The sequence below is a fragment of the Triticum urartu genome, chromosome 1A, assembly GCF_056163025.1.
Source record: "Triticum urartu cultivar PI428250 chromosome 1A, HENAU_Tu73, whole genome shotgun sequence".
NCBI classification, from domain to species: Eukaryota; Viridiplantae; Streptophyta; class Magnoliopsida; order Poales; family Poaceae; genus Triticum; species Triticum urartu.
Window position 1 is genome coordinate 422,842,943 of NC_141873.1, and position 21,733 is coordinate 422,864,675.

The 21,733-nt window shown below is 45.5% G+C and overlaps 1 protein-coding gene across 1 annotated transcript in view; it reads left to right on the plus strand.

Moving 5' to 3' along the window:
- The first annotated feature begins 1,239 nt into the window (after positions 1-1,239).
- LOC147991514 (uncharacterized) overlaps positions 1,240-21,733 on the plus strand; it is a 41,006-nt gene continuing 20,512 nt past the window's right edge. Inside the window, exon 1 of the mRNA XM_087538704.1 lies at positions 1,240-1,422. Coding sequence (XP_087394830.1) covers positions 1,240-1,422 — 183 coding nt within the window. The remainder of the gene's footprint in view (positions 1,423-21,733) is intronic.

Genomic DNA, 21,733 nt, shown 5'->3' on the forward strand with positions numbered 1-21,733 from the left:
CCTCCCTCCACCAAGTGGACAACCAGTGCACGTGCCAAATTACCACGTGGGCTGCCTTTTTCGTACAAAAATGAGCTCCACTGTGTACCCGCGCGGGTGTGGTTGGGAAAGAGACGGGAGTACGTGCACCGTGCGTGCACCTCTTCTCTTCGTGCACGTCCCCCACCTACGTGGGTGTGTGAGAGAGAGATACAAACCTAGACATAATGCGCCGTCCATCCCCATGCCTCCGTCCAGTCCGACTACCAGTCACCACCACGCCCCACTCCTCCTCACTTATCTCTCATCTTTCTCCCTCCATTTTTATATACAAGGGGCCACTATCAAAATTACAATTTGCAGATATACAAGGCCACTAACACTAATCGATCCAATATTAATGGTGTTTGCCTCGTGGTACTAGCAAAGGAGGACATTAATTATCCCTTGCATGCATGCGGGAGTTTGTAAAAAAAAGCATCTTGATGTTCCGTGCAATGCACGGGCATCTTGCTAGTCCATGAAAACAACAAATGGAAAAATTCCACGGCGAACGAGGGATTTGAATCTGTTGGGAGGGGTTGTTTGGATCTTGCCCGGGGTAGCCAAAATATTGGCGACCCTTTTGTCCACCGGTGCCTTTGCCACCGATGAAAGAGGAATGCTCGGGTGCTCATGCTGTCATGCATCCTCCAGCGTGCACGTTGGAGACGAGGTCGCACGAGCTATGTTTTTTGTCCCACAATGCCGCCCGAGCCGCCCGCAGACCGACCGGCGACCCACAAATTACGCCATCCAACCGTAGCCGCACACATTATGACAACAACTCAGCCAACCGGAAGAAATTCACGCAAACACGTAGACAAACTGATATTTCATATAAACAACGACGGAAATCATATAAAATACCGGATTTTCATACAAACATGACGGATTTCATTACATTCAAATGAACTACGCAGTGCTAGTTCTCGACAGCACAGGTATATAATACCTAGCCTAAATGGTCGCCCGCCGATCGATTTGTGTTCCTCATGTCCGGTAGCACGATCACCGGACTGCCGGCAGCCCCGGAGGTATATGCTTCAGCGCAAAGGACGGCTCTCTTCCCCACTGCCCAACTAATATCATTGGCTGGTGCCGAAGTTGATGGTGGCCGACACCGGTTCGAGTTCATCATCGACCACTACTTCGCCATGGCCGGCACCGGCTTGAGTTCATCCTAACATTCCCCTCTTCCATGGAGCCCATCCAGGGTCGATGAAGGTCCTCGCAACAAAAGGATCCGGCAAGACACCTGATGTGTACGTCGGCGTCGCCTCCGTGGTGGCCTTCATGGGACCCAAGCGGCGGAGGCCTCCTGTGTTCTACTTCTTCTCGATGATGGCAGCGGATGCGGAGGCGCTGGCCACTGACTCGTCGCTCTCCGCGCACCCGGCTTCTGTCGCTGCTTGCATGGCGCGGCCACCGGCATGGGAGTCTCGGCCACAGAAACGAGAGACGCGGTATGAGGCGGCGACGTGGACGGCAGCAACGACGCTCGTGCGCCGCTCCTCGTCGAGCTGGCCTAGAGTGGCGAGTTGCTGAACCGCGCGCCGGCTTGGGGCGGCAACTGGCTCCGTCGGGCGAGGGGAGGGAGGTGGATCAGCGAGCTGCATAGCTCGTATCCAGCGGGCTACCCAGCCGGCTTGGATGCAGAATAACTACTCTTCATAAGCCATTGTAAGAGTGGACAAAATGGTGGAGGAGATAGGGGAGCGGCGGAGGTGTGTGATTCTTGGCCGGCGTTTAGCCTCATTTAAATAGGAGATTAAATAGACAGCGGACGGGAGGAGCTCGGCCAGCGTTGCGTTTAACGCCGACCCGGTCATGAACGGACGTGTGTCCAGAGTGGGTTTCTCGGCTTCCACATGGGCGGGTTTCATGGAGGCGTTTGAATGCGGCACGAAGGCGTGTTTAGCCGGGCATGCCGCGAGTGGCGCCCTCGACTCTAACCTAGGACACCGCACCGTTCTTCCACTGACGTGTTGGCTCTTTAGGTGCATGGCCTGCATGTCAGCGACCCAACGCAGGCAGCGCACAACAGAGGAACCTTTGGTGGGCCAGGGCAGTCAAAAGCGGGCATTTCATAAACGGATGATTGTTCATTGAGTGTGATGTCATCTTCTTCATGTAGATAAGCCTACTATGTTGATAGCCCGTTCAATACATTGTGATTCATAAAGACCACTGTAAACATCAATGTTCTGCTTATCATAGATAAGATTGATTAATACCCGTAACAATCCATGTCCTTAACAAAGGGTGCATGCACGTATAGGTTGAGCGTGTGTCTTCCATCCTGTGTTGTGTGCATGCAGGCGTGCGAGTGTTGCGTGCGTGCAAGGGTACGTTTCAGTGTTGCATGCATGGGTGCATACGCGTGTGTGTTCGTGAGTGCATGTGTACGTGCCAGTGTTGCACGCCAGCATGTGTGCGTGTGTACGTGTCAGTGTTGCACGTCTACATGCGTGCGTGTCTTGCGTGTGTGCATGTGTACGTGCGGGGTGAGGCTACACGTCAGTCGACTGACTTTTTCATCTCTGGTCATTAGATTTTCCAGCCGGTGGATAGAAAATCAAGGGCCTCCAGTTTATCATCAAACTCCACCCCCCTGAGCCGCCAGCCACCACCGGCCGAACCGCTAGCCCCCGCCGCCCGCGGCCGTCCCGCCCTCCCCGAAACCACTCCCCACGGCCGGTCCCCGCCGCACCGGCCATCCCTCAAGCCCCCCCCCCCCCCCCCCGTCGAGCTTTTTCTTCGGGGATCCCCACCCCACCTCCCAATGAATGCCCCCCAACCGCCGGTGACTGCCAACCAGAGGTCTCACGACTTCGAATACCCACCGGCCACTAATTTATTACCATTTCTGTCCTTCATATACGCACTGACGGGTGGGCCCTATGGTAATGTGCGCTGCTGAATGTGGACCGTTTGACTGGTCAATTGATCATTTTATCAACAAATTACGGAGCTGTATGGTGAGCCAGTGACCGTATGATCACCCTACGGGCTGACTGTATGATCATTTTATTAACACAGTATAGACTCAAACTACCATTTCTTTCTTTCATATACGGGCTGACAGGTGGGCCCCACGGTTACGCGCCCCGATGGTGCAACACTAGTTGCTCCGCGTGGAACGTTTGACTGGTCAATTGATTGTGTCATCAACAAAATACGGAGTTGTACGGGGTGAGCCAGTGACCGTATAATCATGATATGTATTTGTTTAACACGGTACAGACACAAGGGCTCATATATACGCGCAAGCACTCACCGCTATAAGAGCACACATGCGAACCCTACCCCTATGAGCACCTTCGAGAGAGTGGGCCAACATATATGATCTTGAGATTTTATGAAGTCACCATAGGTGCCTCGTAGTCGAGTGGAACGTCTCCTCCCACTGAACTTACATCGCCGGAAAATACTGAAATTAACACAAGATAAATGCGAGCACCGGGACTTTAACCTTGGTGGGCTCGAGAAACCACTGTCCTCTAACCATCGAACCGCATGTTGGTTAGCACGACAAAATGTATGTGGTGACCGTGATGAGCTTATTCTGAAGTCCAGTGACCATATCGTGCTTTCGCTTCAAATACAATGACCGTAAGTGTCGTCAACAAAATACGGAGCACGCATCAAATGCAAAGTCAGTCAATGTCATCAATAAACACTACAAAAAATACACTTCCGTGATGATACGTGTTTGTCACAGTAGGTCTTGTGTTTTGTCATGCATGTACATCCATGACAAATTTATGACAGAATCAAGATAGTTATACATGTGCTGTCGTAGAAGTGTTCCATGACATTACCAAAATTATCATCACGGAAGTGTCCACTTCCATGACGATAAATCGCGCGTAACAGAAGTGCTTTCGTCAGGGTGACCGACATGTGGCATCCACCGTAATGGAACGCCGTTAAGCTATCGGGTCGGGTTTTGGATCCGATAACCCATTAACAGCCCCGACCAATGGGGATTTTCCACGTGTAAAATCATCATTGGCTGGAGGAAACACGTGTCGGCTCATCGTCGGGACAGATGTCATCCACTCATTGGACAGAAGGCGCCTATGATACGTTGACACGTGGCACGGCCCAACAGAGGCCCATTCCTGTGAAAAGGCCGGCCTATTTGACTTGGTCAAAAGGTGGCGGGCCGGCCCATGGAAAGCCTGTTAACGGCCTATTCACATATAGCCCATTTACAGCCCGCTAACCCAAGGCCCGTTATGCCCTATCCGAATTAGGCCCAGTAGCGTCATCTGCGCCATCCAATATGATTCCAGCCCGTTTTCACTTCTGGCCCATGTATGGCCCATGACGTCTTTCGGCCCATATGAGGCCCTATGTAACTCTTGGCCTATTAACGGCCCGTGGTGAAACTGGCCCATAATGAACAGTGTATCACTTTACACCCATTAACGGCCCATGGTGAAACTGGCCCGTAATGAATAGTGTATCACTTTATACACATTAACGGCCCGTTATTCCGTTGGGCCATCTCCAGCCCATGTTATCTTTCGGCCTTCTCAGAGCCCATTTATTCTTGGGCTCATTTCCAGCATTCATTTACTTATGGCCCGTTACTTTCATTTTCTGCTTGTGGGCCAAATTCAGCCCGTGGTTACAGTCGGCCCGTTTGTGGTCCGTTAATACGTTGGGCCGTTTTCATAGCTTCATCAAATACGGCCTATTAACGATGGCCCGTTATGGTCGGCCCATGAACGGACGAATCCAACTCTAGCCCGTTTACGGCAAGAATGCGGTCTGTTTGGCCCATGTTTGGCCAATCGATCATACGACCCGTATAAGGCCCATTGATGATACGGCCCGTAGAAGGCTCATTGATGATATGACCCGTAGAAGGCCCATTGTTTCTACGGCCCGTAGAAGGCCCACTGTTTCTACGGCCCATAGAAGGCCCACTGTTTATACGGCCCGTAGAAGGCCCACTATTTCTACGGCCCGTAGGAGGCCCAATGTCACTACAATAAATATTAGCCCATGGTTATTGTGGCCTAGTTTTAAAAAATAGGTTATTGCAGCCACTAGCAAACCGTGGAAAAAGAATTGCACTGACTACAAGCAAACAAATAAACAAGACAACAAGGAAATAAATAAGCAAGCAACTTACACTAGGCTATCACGGCTATTACACATATTACATCCACTGGGCATCAAAGTTCGCCACCAGTGCAAATATAGGGAACACAGCAGCATATAAACACCACAACAAAACAAGTCCAGAACTAAAACCACTTCAGAAGAGCTTAAGAAACAATATCCTGGGTACCCATAATGCTGGCAAGATGCTTAGCAAGCTTATTAACTTTCTCTTGTTTGGCGCTTAAGTCCTCCAGCGCTTGCTGTTGCACCAGAAAGTATGCATCTGAATTATGCAGGGACTTCCTCAGTCCTTCGGCTTCCTATCGCATAACATCTGATCGATGTCTTTCAACTTGAAGTTGAGAGTCAAGAAGCCGAACTGATTCAGGCAATGAGTTCGAAGAGCTGGTGCCAGCAGTGGTAGCCAGTAACTCGAACACTACATCAAGATAGGACTTTGGGGTTGTCTTAGTGTCTTCAATATAGTTTTTATCAGCTTTCTTGGAGACCAACAGGGATGTCTCACTATCTTGAACCTTATCTGCATTACTTCCTTTACCATTGCATAACAGGGTACTCTTCTCCAATATTTTATCCGCGTTCTAAAAGAGAAACAAACAAACACATCCCAGGTTTAGAATGTAGTATATAAAACTCATTTTGGTAAACCAGTTCAGTAGTAAGGTGGACAGGATAACATCATGAAACAAACATATATCTATGTAGTATGGTCACTGTATGGTCTATATCATTCTATTTTATGTTGCCAAATCAAGATAGATACAGTTCGAATCATATCTATTTAAGACAAAGCAGCATAGACATAATATAAATGTGGGAAACTACACAGCAATAACCACACTTGTAATGTGCATGGCATGAGAACATAACTGTTTATTCAATTGAAACTGAAATCAACATAGAGCAAGTTACAACAGCAAACAGCCAAACACGTTGAAGAAACAGGTTTAAAACATACCTGTTGCGCCATTGGAGTTTCAATTGCATCCTTCAAATTTGAAATTAGTTGGTATCAGTAAATACAGTGATGCAAGAGCAAAGTAGTATGAACCATAGCTACGGAACCTGACCTGAGAACATTTCTTCTTCTGCTTTAAGCGTTGACTTCGGGTTCGGAGTGGTGGTCCTCATGATTTGGGCACTGCAGTTGCCTTACTAACTGCTCGTGTTTGGGTGCTCTGTGGTGGAGACGGTGCTGTGTCAACGGGAACTGGGTGTCTATCTGCTAGGGTTGGGGTTAGAAGAGGTGTAGCTGGTTCTCTGTCCAACTGGGTAGGGGTACAATCTGCATGAGTGTGGGTTATGTGTGGTGGGGCTGGTTCTTGGGCAAGTACAGCCGTGGTTCTATCTGCATCGACAGGTCGCACGATCTTTTTTGAAGACCGTGTTTTTACTCCCACAGATACTGCCATCACTCCCTCCAATTGAAATGGCTGATAAACAAGAAAATTAATTGAATGTACATACATTGTAAGATAGACAGGTGCAATGGATAGTAGGGAAGAAAACAGGGCATGAAATAATTCACATTTATGTTGTCTAAGCAAACAGAATAGCAGGACATAATTTCACATATATGATGGCTAATTAAATAGGATAGCATGACACAATTTCACATGTATGATGGCTAACTAAACAGGATAGAATGACATACTTCAAAATATGATGAATATGTAAACAGGATGATATGATATAACTATCGATGTGTCTATTAAAGTGGTTGGCATGCCATAATCACAAACATGCCGTCGATGTAAACATGATGGCATGATATAATTCACGGATAGAATGACATAATTTAAATATGATGACTATGTAAACAGGATGAGATGATATAACTATATTATGTCTTTAGAAAATGGGTTGGCATGCCATAATTCAGATACATGCTGTCTATGTAAACATCATGGCATGACATAATTCAAATATATGATTTATATACTAAGGAAGTGAGCAGAGGGCAATCGCATATATGATGTGTCAACTAAGGAGATGGCATTCAATATTGTGTATATGATGTAAAAACTAAGCATTGCAATACAACATATGCATTATATGAGTAATATAACCCTGCCAAGTTTGAGCATACACCTCAGGGGGATAATAGGACTGGTCATCTGTCTCTGAATCCTCCTCTAAAGAGCTATGTGTAACTAGCAAGATATCTGCTTCAGCAGGTAGCATTGTCTGCTCTGAAGACCTTGTTTTCACTCCAGATTTCTCCATCACCAATTCAAATGGATGATGCACAGGAAGAGCAGTTGAATATACAAACATTGTTGACAAAAGCAATGAGAAATACAAGAAAAGGACGGCATGATATAATTCACATATATGACGCTTGCCTAAACAGCATGGCATTGCATAATTCACATACATAATGCCTTGCAACAAGATAACATTGCATAATTCACATATATAATGTCTTGCAACAAGATGGCATTGCATAATTCACATATATGGTAATTAGACACTAAACAGGTGGCATTCACACAAAGCATATCTAAACTAAGCAAATGACATAGCAATGCAAGATACCATACGTACGATATGAGCAACATAACCCTTCCAAGTTAGGGCATGCACCTCGGGGGGGGGGGATATGACTGGTCATCTGTCTCTGAATCCTCCTCTGAGGAGGTATCGGTAACCAGCAAGACATGCGCTTCGTCAGATAGCATTGTCTGCTCTGAAGACCTTGTTTCCACTCCAGATTTTTCCATGACCATGCCAAATGGCTGATGCATAGGAAGAGTAATTGAATGTACTAAAATTTTTGACAAATTTAACACGTAATAAAAAATGATGACATGATATAATTCACATATAAGATGACTGGCTAACCAGGGTGGCATTGCAAAATTCACATATATGATGCCTGGCTAGACAAGATGGCATTGCATGATTCACATATACGATAAAGAAACTAAACAAATGGCATTGACACAAAGCATGTCTAAACTAAGCAGATGACATCTTTAATGTATACAGTAAGCAATGCAAGGCACCATATGCATGATATTACCAACATCAGCATGCCAAGTTAGAGCGAAGACCTCATGGGGTAAATAGGAGTGGTCTTCTCCTTCTGAATCCCCCTCATAACAGTTATCTTCCTCTTGATTACGATCTGAAATGGGTGGAGGGGGGCTGCCTTTGCACCCACCATGGAACGACGTCTGCATGAAATTTTATTGGCACGCAAGGCTCGTCTCTTTTGCTCTACATGATCAGTTCCATTGTGTACAATAGCTGGCATGCATAGGAATAAAACATAGTGAGATTATGTAAGGAGTGCATGCACAAATCCAGAGTGATGGTAGAAAAGTGTGGATAGACCCAAAACCAATGATAACAGGAAGATAATAGCTTTAGTTAAAAAATACAGATAATGGCTCCTTTAATGTTTGTTTGCACCCAACATGAAACTCATAGTAGACACCGGAGATTAACTAGATAGTAGACATATAGCACTGATTGCTGCCCCAATATGTACCCCACAACCATTTAAAAACTCAAGTTTCAGCATTAGTTTGGACCTGACTCGGAGTCTAAAGGTGAACACGATGATAATGTAGCATGTCATCATATTAAGCGACGCGTAACGTAAGCAGACACGGAAGAGTGCGACCTCTCTTGCGGACCCGTGTAGTCCTCAAGGTCATCTGCTCAGTTGATGATGGTAATGCAGTTGACGTGGCTGCCGGTGGCGGGGAAGAAGATCTAAGGCGGCGAAAGACAGTCTGGAGAGCGGATCCCTGCTGTGGTGAACCCTTCCGTCGTTGGAGCAGCTGAGCTAGGGTGGAACACAACACCGCAGGAGCAGGACAAACCACACAAGGTTTTCTTTGACACATATCTGTAACAAAAGTAATTGAGTAAGGGCTTGCTTGAATTTGAGGATTCTAACAATGCAGGGATAGGAAATAGACAGGAATAGAATAGGAATGCATGTGCAAAATAGAGAATTTAAAAACACAGGATTTCTGCCAATCTGGGTGTTTGATTCACAACAATTGGAAGATCACAGGATGCAAAAAAGCATGGTGAGATTAAGTCAAACCACAAGAAAATGTACGGTTATAATGCTATTATGCTACTATCTCTTAGTCTTGTGCTTGATGTATAGGAATATGAAAAGGCGGAGAAGTGGAAATTAGAATTCCTACGGTTTTTCTTTCAAGGAGACACTAAAGGAACAAATCCTACAGTTTTCCTTTGCTCCATTCCTTTGCACCAAATTTATGAAAAGTAGTACCATAGGAAACTTTCTAATTCCGATGTTTTTCATTCACTTTTCCTTTCAAGCACTGGCGATTCTAGTAGGCAGGCTTGAGCAAGGAAAATCCTACACTAAAAAAATGTTTTTGTGCTACTTCTATTACTTTGGACCCAGGCCACTGCCATACTAGCTCAACTCCCAGGCCCATCGACAAATGCACAGCTCAAACGTGCAGAGATAAATAATGATGGCGTTCAAGAGAGTCCATCACGGATAGCTAAGTTGCCTGGTACCTCACTGCTTGTCATATAGTAGGATAAAATAATCGTATTTCCCGTTACTACGAGTGCTCAGTGGACAATATATATATATATATATATATATATATATATATATATATATATATAACATGTAGAATAAAAAAAGAGATGCAACAAGTGTACAACCTCTTTGGTGAAGCCATGTCGATCTCAGCGTGATTGGGTTGGCCGGTGAGGATGCTTCGGCTGACTTGGCTATTGAAGGAGGGGAAGAAGATCTTAGGCGTCTAGAGATGGAGCCCGAGGTACTGCTCCACTGTGATGGAGGGTTTCGTCATTGGAGCAGCTCCGGTGAGTTGTACGACGCCGAGGCTGAAGTAGGACAAGAGAGACAACGAACAACGTTAACCTGAGTGGAATTCTAATAGCATCTCCAATACATGACGTAAAATACATAACCACAAAGTGCTAGATGTAAAATACATCAGCCGCTCATCTCTGAATTTAACTGTCAAAACTGAATTTAACTGTCGAAACTGAACTTAAATGTCGAAACTGAACTTAACTATCGAAACTGAATTTTGCTGTCAAAACTGAATTTTGCTGTCGAAACTAAACGCACTAGCAAGGTGAGGCTACACGTTGGTCGACTGACTTTTTCATCTCTGGTTAGTCAATTTTGGAGCCGTTGGATACGAAATCAAGGGCCTGCGGTTCATTTTCAACCTCCACCCCCCTGAGCCGGCTAAACAGAAGCCTCCCGCCGCCCGCGGCCGGCGGTGCACCGCCCTGCCTGCCCCGAAAACACTCCCCACCGCCGGTCCGCCGCCGCCCCGGCCATCCCTCTAGCCCCCCCGTGCCGAGCTTTTTCTCCGGCGATCCCCACGCCACCGCCCCGCCAACGCCCCGCCACCGCTGGCGACCACCGCCCCCATCCTGAACCCTAAGATAGATAGTGGGGTACCTCTTCGGCGAGCCCCCCTCCCCGCTGCGGCTGGTTCTTCGTTCACCCCGCCGGCATCGGAGTGAAGTGTAGCTAAATCGGAGCAGCATCGCAAGCAAGAGCAAGAGCGAGAGCAGCAGCGCGAGCAAGAGCAATAGCAAGAGCAGACCAGGCAGGGGACCGAGAGCAAGAGCAGAGCAGCAGTGCGAGCGAGAGCTAAAGCAGCAGCAGGTCTTACTGATGTGGACGTCATCGCCAAGGGAGCGACACCATGGAGGAAGTGGCCGGCGACGCCGACGTGGATGGAGCCGCGCCGTGTCGGCTCGGGACCGAGCGCCGGCAGCACCGTGAGATCGAATCAAGAAGAAAATGCGGCGATTAGTGTACAACCTCTTTGGTGGTGCCGATTAGGCTGCAGCTTCATTCGAGGAAATGGTGATGATGATGCTATTTCGGTGGTGCAGGTGAAGACGGCGGTGTGGGAATGGAGGTGGCGCAAAAGACGAGGGGAACGTCGAGGCAGCTCCTTGGAGGTGGAGGACGGGGTGGCTGAACCGGCGGGACGATGAGATCGACGACGGAACCTCATCCGGTATGGTGGATGAGGGACGTCGAGGTGTTGCTGTGGACGATGTCATCGGGGAAGAGGCTCCGGTTGGGTGGCAGACGGAGCAGGGTGTGGGGTTTCGTCGCGGGTTTTCGCGGCCTTAGTGTATGAATGGGTGGGCGGATGGGATGGCAGTGGGGAACCATGGCTTAGAGACGCGCTTGTCCGAAATGTGGGGTAAGTTACGAAAGTACCCCCACCGATTTGAGGCGGTTCTTTCGGTTCAGGGGTACCACGGGCATTTCGCGTGTCGGGATTTCACAGGAGGTGGGAGTTTTCGCGCAAGTTGTAATTTCGGAATAGCAAGGCGCGGGTTGGGATGGAGGGAGTTGTCAGAGCACAACGAGACAAAGATATATCTTAAATATTTCGGGCTAACAAGGCACGGGTTGAAGAGGCGGGAGTTTCGCAGCACGATAGACAGAGGCGCTAGCTTGAATTTTCGGCATAACAAGGCGCGGCTTGAAATTTCGGAAGAACAAGCTTAACGTGTACCAAAAAAAGCACAATTTGCACCTCAACACGCACAACACACACACAAACACCATTTAGACTAGAGTAAGGTACACGTGCATTGCACACATGAGATTTGGCAACCAAATTATGAATAAATATCACATTATAGCACGATATATGCATGATGTAGATGTTTGTTTAATTCTTATAGTTCATTTCATTCAAAATCATCTAGTTTTTATAAGAAAGCTAATCTATTTTAAGATTCATGGAATTGTGCGTCGTAAGACATAAAGTAAAAAACAAATAATGGCAAATCATGTAGAAAAACATTTGGGCAATTCTGATACGGAAGATTCTAGAACAAATAAGAAGTGCTTGTGTTTTGATGTTTGTGCATTATGCTTAAGTTCAACCATGGAGTCTTCTAGATTATACATGTGGCGAAATCTGGTGGAATCTAGATGATATCCAACGGCCTGTAGTGCTCAAATTTGCCATCTTTGGACCATCGGATTCGCCTCATCCAATGACCATCTTTCAAAGTTAAAGTTACCCGCACACAATATAAAAAAACATAAAATATAATATATATAGGGGTATAGATATAGATATGTGATGCAAAAGCCGCCCATCATCTCCAATTAGAATAGTATGTCCATGCACGGATGCGACGTGTCCAAATGATGTCTGCCATCGGTATCTCAAATTCAAATCAGTCTGACCTTGTTCAATGTGTATACATTACAACATGCTCGTTTCCAAACCACACCGCGCAGATCTCCATTATATTCATGCATGCATGGGTTTCAAACATCAGGATCTCTTATTCAAATATTTGAATTCAACTTTACATTGATTGTGACCTCACCTATTCAGTTATTCTTTTACACCCACATAGTAGTCTTCTCTTTATAATTGTACCACTAACTTTCTCTCGTGCATGAATGCACACACACTACCAGTCGGCATTATCCATCGCACGCATGCAATCTTTTTCTTCAGGTCGGTCTCCCATGAAGGCACACACCAACACACACCCCCCTCTCCATCATATCGGGCATTCTTTATCTCTCACGCATGCATGTGCAACGATCGATGTTCCTCTATGTATTTGTGTATATAGCTAGATCTTTCATAGTTTTCCACACAAACCGATCAATCGATATATCCAGTGAGGTCTCACCCTCTTTCCCACGTCCACATCGATCAATCTATACCTCTCCATATAGGATTAACATATATAGCTAATACACCGACATTAATTATGTATCCAACGTCCCCCTCTTATCATCCATGCCTTCCGCTTCATCTCTCAGACGCGTGCACAATGGTGAAGACAGGGGCAGTAAGGGCCCTGCCCCCTCCCCCCTAACATCACTATATATCAAGGCTAATATGATCATTAGACAATTGCTGCTAAAAATGGTTTAAGTTCATGAATTGACCCTCCTCGTAAAGTATTAGCAATGCTTGGCCCCTAGCTCATTTATTTTTCATGGCTCCGCCACTGCGCGCATCAGCGCACGTGTTCGCCCCCTCTCTCTAAATATCGATCTCGCACTTGTGCATTCCTTCATAGTATCCCTCCACTCGGCCCCTCGCACCATCTTCTAGCCCCCCACCAGATTTTGCCACATGTACAATCTAGCAGACTCCATGGTTGAACTTAAGCATAATGCACAAACCTCAAAACAAAAGTGGTTCTCTTTTGTTCTAGAATCTTCCGTATCATAACTGCCCAAACTTTTTTCTAGTTGAATTGGCATTATTTGTTTTTACTTTATGCTTTACAATGCACAATTCCATGAATCATAAAATAGATTAAGGGCTTCTTTGATTCAAAGGATTCTCAAAGGAATTTTGGAGGATTCTAATCATTAGGAATTTTTCCTATCTTGGTTGTTTGATTCGTAGGATTGTAAACCATAGGAATTTTTCCATATGATTCATTTGCACTACATTTCATAGGAAACATCCCATCCACTCAAACCTCTTTGAAAGAATTCTGAGTTTTTTCTATGCACAATCAAACACTCGTACAATCCTGTAGGATTCAAGACGACATTCCACTATAATCCCATGTTTTCCTATTCCCGCGTTCTTAGCTTTTTTATAAAAACTAATTGATTTTGAATGAGATGAACTATAAGAATTAAATGAAGGGCTACATCAGGCATATATGACTCAGAGCTTACATGCTATAGTGTGGTATTTATTCATAATTTGGTTGCAAAATCTGATGCGTGCAATGCACGTGTACCTTACTATTACTTCGAGTATGTGCAAAACACGTAAATTAGAATACCAATGGCACGCTACACAGTGTCTCTCTTACAGTTCATGAAGCCACATGGCACATGTGTAGGCGTTGTCGCGACCTCCTTGCGTGGATTGATCACAGTGACGTGCTGCTAGTTCCAGAAGAATGTACTCGTCCTCCCTGAGCCATACTGGCGGTACATGCACGAAGCGAAGATGTGCACGCACGCACTCATTCCTCGCACGCACACGTGGGTACATGGGCGGACGTAATTTTGTACCAAGATCCACCCGATGTGATAATTTGACGCGTGCAAAGTCGTTCACTTCATTGATGGTCAATTAATACAGCGCATGCAAATTGAGTGGACGTGAGGGCGGAAGAAAGACATTATTACTCCACTGCGCGCATGGGAGTAGTTAAATCATGGGTTGCTAGTAGTACTTCCATTGGTCTCCTTTGTATTTTGTGCCAATTTTTGACAGTAACATAATATTTACGCATTTGAGTAGTGTAGTACTAGAAATTTATGTTCCGCTAAACTCATCAGGAGCCGTTTCGGGCCTCGAAACCAAAACCATCAATTAATCTTTACCTTGTTCCCATCACATTCGAAAGCTTGCTCACACCTACTAGTAGTACGTACCAAACCTGAACGTGTTCCCACTATGCAGGTATTAGTACTAGTGCTAGTAATTAGGTTATAAAAAGGGGAACTACCTAATTGAAAATCACTCTACCTTTGCTCCTCATAAGTGCTTCTTCTTCATCCGTCGTTGCCATGGCCGCTGAGCAGAGCTCTAGTTCGAGAACTACTCGTAACAAGGGAGCGGCAACCAATGCTGCAGAAAAAAAGAGAGGGCTTGCTCCCACGCAGAGACCTTGAAAGATCTCTCACGGGAAGGCGATGGCTCCCAGGAGCGCCCTAGCCGCGGAGGCGAACATGCCGAGCCGGCGGAGCTGGAGTCGTTATCCCTTGACGGCATGCCCGATCAGCTCAATAAGCAAAAGGAGTTCATCCAAGGCTTGATGGAGTTGCTGAAGGAGAGCCTCACGACATTCCCGCTGAGCTCAATCAACAGGGGGAGTTGACCGCCAGCTTGGTGATGCTACTGAAGAAGATCATTGCCTCAGAGAAGAAGGCGACCGGCGAAATCCTGCGACTTCGGGAGGACAATGCGAAGCTCTGCCACGAGATCGACCTGTTGAAGGAGAAGAACGCCGGCTGGAAGAAGCTGCATGAGAATAGTAGTTCCTCGATGAAGATGTTGCAGGCCCTCGCCATGGAACAGAAGGAAGAGTTGGCGAAGCTCCACATCGAGCACCCGGCTGCTGTCAAGGTACATAATATGGCCGTGGAACAGATGATGAAGGCTCGCGTCGTGAAATGTCGCGTCATGGACACAATGATGAAGATGGCGGAGGAGACGCGCAAGGAGATGGAGGTCGTGGAGGCGATGAAGAAGCAGTTACGACTCCACGGTGAATTAGATCATTTGGGGTGATAATCTTCCTTCTTCTTTTGCTCCTGTGTTTCATCTTTTGCTTTGGGTGTTTTGCTGCACGTCGCACGTTCTCTGCGAGGCATGAATAGAACAATATTTTTTTAGGGAATGAATAGAACAATCCTAACAATGAGATGACTAGCAAATTAGATCATTTTTATCGCCATATGGCACTGGGCTGCCGTGTTTCGTGCTCCTACGTTGCAGTACTACTCCAGTGGAAAACTTGAGTATACCGCACGGTTCTTTGCTCCTCCTCGATCAGGTCGTCGGCGCATTTATATGAGCGGTCAAATCACAAGGCCCCGCCTTCTAGCAGTAATGAGCTGTCAAATCACAAAGGCCCTCGCCTCTCGTGAAACCGACAAAGCTAGACTGCCCCGCCCTCTAGCCGTTTAAAAAATGTATACTTTTGTACAACAGTAGTATCGATGGATTGCGCCATGGAGCAAAACTTGAAATTAAAAAAAGGTGGTACATATAGAGAGCGCTCGTCGCCAAATTATGCATATAGTACTATTGAAAAGGCTAGTCACAATAATGGTGTCCAGCACAACCAAACCCCTCAAATAAAGAGGGTGCTTGGATACATTTTAGTCCCATGACTAAAAGTAGTGGGACTAAAACATGCTAGGCTCACCCATGCTTGGATCCAAATACTAAAAAGGCTAAAATCAAGTTAATGAGCATTTATTATCCTCCAAACCCTACAAGCCAGAACTTGCCTGTGTTAAAGGAGAGGAGTTAAATGAGTGGAGAGAGGACTAATCCACATTTTAGTAGGGGTACCCCTGTCTAAATTTTTTTAGTCTCAAGACTAGTTTTAGCCCCTCTTTAGTCAGGGGTGCTTGGAACTTTAGCCTCTTAAAGAGACTATTTTTAGTCAGACTAAAATAAGTCCCTTGGATCCAAGCACCCTCCAAGCATCCTGGAATTCTTTGACAAAACTAAGCACCCTGAAATTCTTTGACAACTAAACTGCTGGCTATATGATGTTGGCCATATATATTGTACGTATATAATGTGAAGAAACGAGTGGTAGTACTATACCAACTAAAAGATGAAATGTAAGAAATACTAGTATGTACGTACTGAAGAGTTAAAGTAACGAGAAGAAACATAACATAGTTCTGCTGGGGGCTCAGCACAACACACCCCTCAAATTAAATTAAGCACACCTGAAATTAAACTTTGCAACTATTCCGGTAGACACTGCATTAGAACCACCATGAGCAACGACACTGCCACCTTACTCGGAGTCCTCGTCCACGTCCTCGACTTCGTCCCTATCCCTCTTCCTCTTGGCCGATACTTCTTTGCTTGAACCGCACACTTGGCTGTTGCACTTCATCCAACCCTTGTAGATATTGAAGCAAAGGTAGCCATCCATTGCAGCATAGTGGATGTGGTCTATATCTAGTACATTCTGCTGCCATGCATGACGATGAAACGTGTAATGAGGTTTATCCAGTTTACCGTACGAAGGATGAACCATGGCTCCTGCCAGGGTGAGCATTGAAGGCTGACGAGAGGACACCAGCCGATTCTTCTGGAGGTCGAAGGTGTTGCCAACAATGAGGCCTATCTGATGCAGGACTTCTTTATCGTTACCAAAGTCTACAGTAACGAATTTCACTGTTTTGTCCTTGAGGAAGTTCTTAAAATCCTGGCAATCAACGTCGGCATGGCATATGTGGTAGACCAAGCAAACGTTATGTACGCAAACCTGGATCACGACGGGCTTCTTCCTCTCTTCGTCCTTTAGATGCTTCTCTCGTCCCAGGACTGTGGTGTACTCAACATCTAGCCCAGCGACCCACTCATCATCTGAGTTTTCAAACATGCGTCTGAAGCGAGAAAGGCATCCTTTCACCGTCGCGGAAGAACGGGTGTAGATGACGTCAAACTCATCGCCGGTGATGGTTCTAACCTTGTACTACCCGCCGATCGTGGAGATTTGGGACGCCATGGATTTTGGAGGAGGGTTAGGATTAGTGGAACTGCCGTAATGTGAATGGACGGGACGACTAGGAGCGAACCGCCATAGTATTGAAGGACGTGCGGGGACGAGTAGGAGCGAACTGCCAGCGTGCGAACGGCAGGGTAGTGGCTTTCCATTCTCCCATGATACGGGCTTCTGAGAGCCCTTGGATCTGAGATCGAATAGTTGCATGGCGTGATTCTAGACCTATGGGTGAATATCCTATCCTGGAGGGTTATTCTGCAAATTTTCAGCAACTTAGCATGCGACCGTTTGATCTTAGATCCAAGGGCTGCCAGCAGCCCGTATCATGGTCGCGCCTACCACGACCGTCGTGTCGCTCGCGCGGTCGCGCCCTTGGAGATTTGACACGGTGCGTTAGGCTATCTGATGTTGGCATGTCATACATAGTCATCACTTAGTCACTCATACTACAACAAGGTTGGCTTTAAGTGTATTTTTTACTCCTCTCTATCTCTTTCTTCGTACTCAAGGACGAAACGGTGCTAAGCGTGTGTATTTATTGCCTTTGCCAAGGAGTGACCTCTTCCAATGAAATGGTGTTGCTAAGTTTGCTTCATTTAATTAGCTATAGACTCAAAATTGTCTTTTCACCTAGGTACATGCGCTTAGCACCGTTTCTTCCTTGGGTCACCAAACTAGTCTCTCTCTTCTTGATTAACTTGCCACATCAGACTTTATGCCTATGTGGCAAGCTTAAGCACCTGTAGGAGCAAGTAAAAGTAACTACAATAGTGCGCTTTACATGGCATTTTTTCATATGTGGAGGAAAGAGATGCAAGGAAAAAGTGGAGAAGTGGGCTCTCATGCAAGAGCCAGCCTCTACTACATGGTGGAGCATTGGGAGAGGCACCTGCATGGAGGTGGTCAGAAATCTGGGAGACGCACGCCGGTCGTAGCGCCACAGTTAAAATGATAATGGAAAGTCAAATCACGGGGCCCCACTTGTCCAGCAGTAACTCGCTGTCAAATCACACAGCCCTACGTTTGCAGCAGCCTACTCCCTCGTCTTCTCGCATCTCTGTCGAACCGACTAGGCGGAACTGCCCCGCCGCCTATTGCGCAGGAAAAGCCCCAACCTTGACTTTTAAATAGTATACAGTATACTAATTTTGTATCCATGGATTGCGCCCGTGCCATGGAGCAAAGCGACTAGAGAACGGAGGAGAGACGGTGGTCTTGCAATAGAGAAGAGGGAGAGGCGAGACGGTGGTTTTGGAATGGAGATGATGGAAAGGAGAAGAGGTGGTTTTGCAATGGAGACACTACTAGGGAAAAGGCTAGCAGCACCGCAGGTTTTAGACCTATTAGTAGCGCGGGGTGGTGCGCTACTGATAAGGTGCTACAGCTAACGAATAGCAGTAGCGTGCCTCCACCCACGCTATGGCTAAATCGACTTAGTAGCAGCGAGTTCCAGGAGGAGCGCTGCTGGTAATTAGTAGTAGCGCTTCTCTCTGCCCGCGCTGCTACTATTATTTCGTATTTTATTTCTTTTTTATTTCATGTTGTATTCGTACACCTTTACACAAATTTTCATACAACAGGAATTTACAAATTGTTTTTACATCATAATGAGTTATTACATCACGGGGTGAAAGAACCGTGTGGACTAGTTTCAAGTGGACGGACATCCACTTGAAACTAATCCGCGGTTCTTTCACCCAATGATATTATAAATATCATCATCATCATCATCATCATATCATTAACAACTTATCATCATCATATCATTGGTCACTAGTCGTAATCACAAGTACTCCTCACATCTTCAACTATAACACATTGTATCACATAATAAACATATTGTACCTCATAGGACCTACTACATTCTCTTAGGACCTACTATATTCTTTAAGGTAAAATAGCAATAAACAAGATAGCCCCTCGCTCTCCATTATGGAGAATGCAAATTATCCTGTCTCCAATTCTTGCCTTTCGCTTAATGTTGCTTCCAAGAACCTCCTTACGAATGTCCAAACATTTTTTCCACTCTTTGATTAGCATGTGTTCACCGGTTTCAGAAATTTGATATGCACAGGTGAGATCCGTAGGATGACCTGGCTGTAGGTTCAGAACTTCAAGGCGACCATTGTAATACATCAGATGAGGCACACAATCCATCGGGATTTTCTATTGAAAAACATAGTAATAACTTCGTAGTTAGCAATGATGTACTAGTTTTAGAAGTATGCAAAAGATGCACGGATGTCCCATAGAAGTTATCGTGGTTCAACACGTGCACTAGTGGCACGTATTCACCATAATTTGGAGGAGTTCGATAATAGGTATTGTAATTCTCAAAAAAAGTACAATATGCAATCAGATGATTTTTCTCCTTATAAGTTAATTCGGAGCCATCATTGTAGTGGGTTTTGTCTACCATCTTCTACACATTCTTTGAAGATTCAAAATAAGCTGTCAATGGAAATAAGCTGTCAACTATTTTGAAATAAACAATATAAATTAGTTAATAACTATGTTTGAGAAACTCACATTGCGGTAGAATCGGAAGCGTATCAACAAGGACCCAAATGTCCATATTGTCTTGCTCGATGTCAGGATCACCAAGATCCATGCTGACAATCATACCCTCATAAAAACCATACATTTTGCAAATTGCTTCCCAATTTTGGCAACCAAAATGGGTTACGCTCTGAGAATTGTACAGATTTACTTCAAAATCGATATCATGATGGGTCCTTAGGTGTATTTTCTTTGTTTGAAAATTTTCATGGTCTTCAAAACCCATCCTCTCCAAGACATAGCGTCTTGCATGGCATGGGATAAGCTAGTCGAATTGTAAAAGATGAAAATTAGACGTTGAAATAGTTGAAGTCATGCTTAATTACGAAAAAAACACTTGTCGTTGTTGCGTACCATTTCAACATCGAAGGTCTCCTCGAGCTTAATGCTGAAGCGCCGATCTTCATCCAACTGAACGAACCTGTCGCACATACCTCGATCATCATGGCACCAACTGCACTCCCCCGGGAGACTGTCATCGTCCGAGTACGACATTTCCTACGTTCATAATTCAAAGATTAAACTTGTACATATTCTAGCACAAGTCATGCCAGAATTCATGGAAAAATCTGGCATGACCTTTGCTATAAAAGGACATATCGAGCGCCTGAAATTTGCCAGAACGGAAATTAATCAACACTCCAGCAAAACATAGGCCACTCGGAGGTGTAACCAAAACATGAAATAATTGCTTAAACTAAAAAATAACACCAAATATGGCATGTTCAACTAGTTCTATTAATTCAACTAGTTCTATTAATTCAACTAGTTCTTACTAAATATAAACTTAGTATAAAAAGAAAAAAAACTGGTTCTTTCTAAAAATGAAGTAGTTCAACTAGTTATTAATTTACTTACTATACTAGTTCAACTAAAACTTAACTAGTTCAACTAAAACTAAACTAGTTCTATTAATTCAACTAGTTCTTACTAAATATAAACTTACTATAAATAGAAAGAAACTAGCACATCTACTACTACTAATTAACATCTAACTACTACATCTACTACTAATTAACATGTACTACTTCTAATTTTACAGCTAGTTTACCATCACTACTAGTAATTAATATCCACTACTTCTAAAAATCATTATCTATGAACCCTAAAGTAACATCTACTACTACCAAAATCATCTACTAACTAAGCAAAGAGAGAGGGGGTTGGGGAGGGGTGGGGGGCTTACAGAGGGATAGACGGTGGTGGGGAGGTGCTCGGCGATGGAGGGGCGGCGAGGGCGGGCTTGGGATCGGGAGGGCGGCGGTCCTGGGCGGCGGGCTCGGCGGGCTCGGTCGAGGGCAGCGGCGGTGAGGTCGAGGGCGGCGACAGTGTGGTCGAGAGCGACGACGGTGAGGTTGAGGGAGGGTGGCGGCGGCGGCAGTGAGGGCGCAGGCGCGCTCGGGCTCGGGCGGCGGCGACAGGGAGTAGGGGAACAGGGCGGTGGGGGGGGAAAGGAGGACTTAGCGAAATTTTGATGCGGGGGGTGGTTAACTCGAACTAGCAGTAGCACACGTACAGAAGATGCGCTATAGCTAACTTATCTACAGCGTGTTTTGGGGAAAACCGCTACTGCTAATGGAAGCAGTTATTTCTTTTGTTTAGTAAAAACATCAAAAATATACATTGGTCATCATTGATCTTTTTGTGTATAATCTAAATAGTCAACATGAATCCTCACTGTACCTGTATAGGTACAGGCGAGGATTCATATTGCAACCACAAATCATACACATATAGTTCAATGAAGACCAAGTGCTCGAGATAGGTTGAGAAGCAACATATTTAAGGTGGT